This window comes from Carassius gibelio, chromosome B16 (genome assembly GCF_023724105.1).
Source record: "Carassius gibelio isolate Cgi1373 ecotype wild population from Czech Republic chromosome B16, carGib1.2-hapl.c, whole genome shotgun sequence".
Classification (NCBI taxonomy): domain Eukaryota; kingdom Metazoa; phylum Chordata; class Actinopteri; order Cypriniformes; family Cyprinidae; genus Carassius; species Carassius gibelio.
The window spans coordinates 11,001,190-11,003,123 of NC_068411.1; the positions used below are offsets into that span (position 1 = coordinate 11,001,190).

General features: G+C 46.0%; 1 protein-coding gene across 1 annotated transcript in view; it reads left to right on the forward strand.

Annotated features, from left to right (window-relative positions):
• Positions 1-590: 590 nt before the first annotated feature.
• LOC127974914 (E3 ubiquitin-protein ligase TRIM71-like) overlaps positions 591-1,934 on the forward strand; it is a 39,967-nt gene continuing 38,623 nt past the window's right edge. The window contains exon 1 of the mRNA XM_052578498.1: positions 591-1,934. This exon is cut by the window's right edge and continues 189 nt beyond it. Coding sequence (XP_052434458.1) covers positions 1,416-1,934 — 519 coding nt within the window. The 5' untranslated portion in view covers positions 591-1,415.

The window sequence follows — 1,934 nt, forward strand, 5'->3', positions numbered from 1 at the left end:
CTAGGAGCAAGACATAGAATGAGAATATAATATATATTACAAACGTGACTGCAGTAAAATATATATATATATATATATAAATAAAAATCCAAAAATTAACTACTTGAAAATTACATTTTAAACTACTCCTAATATTGATTACATGATATTATTCACGCAAATTCAATAAATTATTCAAAATCAATTCTCCCTAATTAGCTTATATCAATATGGTACAAGATTATCATATTTAAATCAATGTGATAAATGAGTTAGGTCTAAAAGTAATCAAAAAGTCGCCTGATTATATTACCTAAAATGTGTAATGTAATGGATTACGTTACTAACAACAACTGTTGTGATGTAATTTGGAATCACCAACAGACTACAATTTGTAAGTAATCTACCCAGCTGTGTGCGCGCGCACACACACACACACACACACACACACACACACACACACACACACACACACACACACACAAACACACACACACACACACACACACACACACACACATAAATACATACATGCTGAATATGTACTAGTTTAAAGAGAATGCCCTGCCCAACCCCGCCCCCTCGTCACATAAGCCCCGCCCTTCTAGAGTGTTCTCTGGCGGAAGTGCGCTCTAGGCTTTTTTAGTGTGGAAGCGTTCACTTGATGGTCACGCGTTGTAGAATTGTATTCCGCGCGAGCGTCATGCCATTGAAAATGAATGCGGATTGAAGAGTTGCGCGGGGAGAGCGTTTGTTTTGCGGTGTAGACGTGAGACGAATATGGGCAGTTGAAACTCGTGGAACGAAAGGTTGAATGGTTACTTTATATCCCTCGCCAAAGTGTTACTGTAACCGGATTGAGGGAAGTTAAAGGGGCTTTTCAGCCTCACTACAGTAACAGGATCTTGAGGGGAGCTGCGCTGCGTGCTAATGAGCTACATGGGACATACTTTGAATTATTTAATTGCGGCTCGCGCAAGCGCGTATTGAGTATAACGACGCGCAGATGGTAGACTAAAGCGCGTTCATGGAAAACGGACACATTTGCGCTTGGGAAGGTAAAAACTGACACCGTGTCGAGGGCGTTTGGCCCCTCTCGTCATGCGACGGTGGGGGAGGATCGGAGCAGGGACCTCGCAGCGGATTTCATGTTTCGCAACAATGTTAATGCCCCATAGCGAGGGATTATAAGGCCTCAAAATGACAATTGGTTTCCAAACGCGCACTCGAGAAGTTGCGTAAAGAGTTTTTTCAGCGAATATCTATCGATAATAACCAAAGTAGAGCGCCCAATTAAATCTAAACTCATTAAACGGCCATGTATATATCAAGTAGCTATCGTTGATTGCAGCATGCCAAGTCTATGATCTGCATCATTTGCTCGAATTGATCAGGGAACCATTTCGGAAGCTTTTTGTGTATCTTAACGCGTCTTTATGTGTGAAGTTATTTTGTGGTCCTCTGCGCAAATGGCGTCTTTCCCAGACTCCGACCTGCAAACATGTCCGCTGTGCAAGGAGCTGTGCGGCTGCTCTGCTCCGATCTCCTCCAATTCATCTACCTCCTCCTCGTCCTCCCAGACCTCCAGCTCCTCATCTACCTCATCCACCAGGAGGCTGCACGTCTTGCCCTGTTTGCACGCCTTCTGCAGGCAATGCCTGGAGGGCCACAGGAGCCCAGGTGACCCTCTGAAGCTCAGATGCCCCACATGCGACCAAAAAGTGTCTCTGTCGGAATCAGGCGTTGACGCGCTACCTTCCTCCAACTTTCTCTTCAGCAACCTGCTGGATGTGGTGGTCTCTGCTGAGGAACAGGGCAAGAACGGTCGGCCTTCATCGGTGGTCCATCACGGTGGTCTTCTGAGACCCCAGCACCTCTCAGACCCTCAGTGCAGCTCCTGTGATGAGGGCAACCCCGCTACCTCCCACTGCCTGGACTGCCAGGAGTACCTGTGC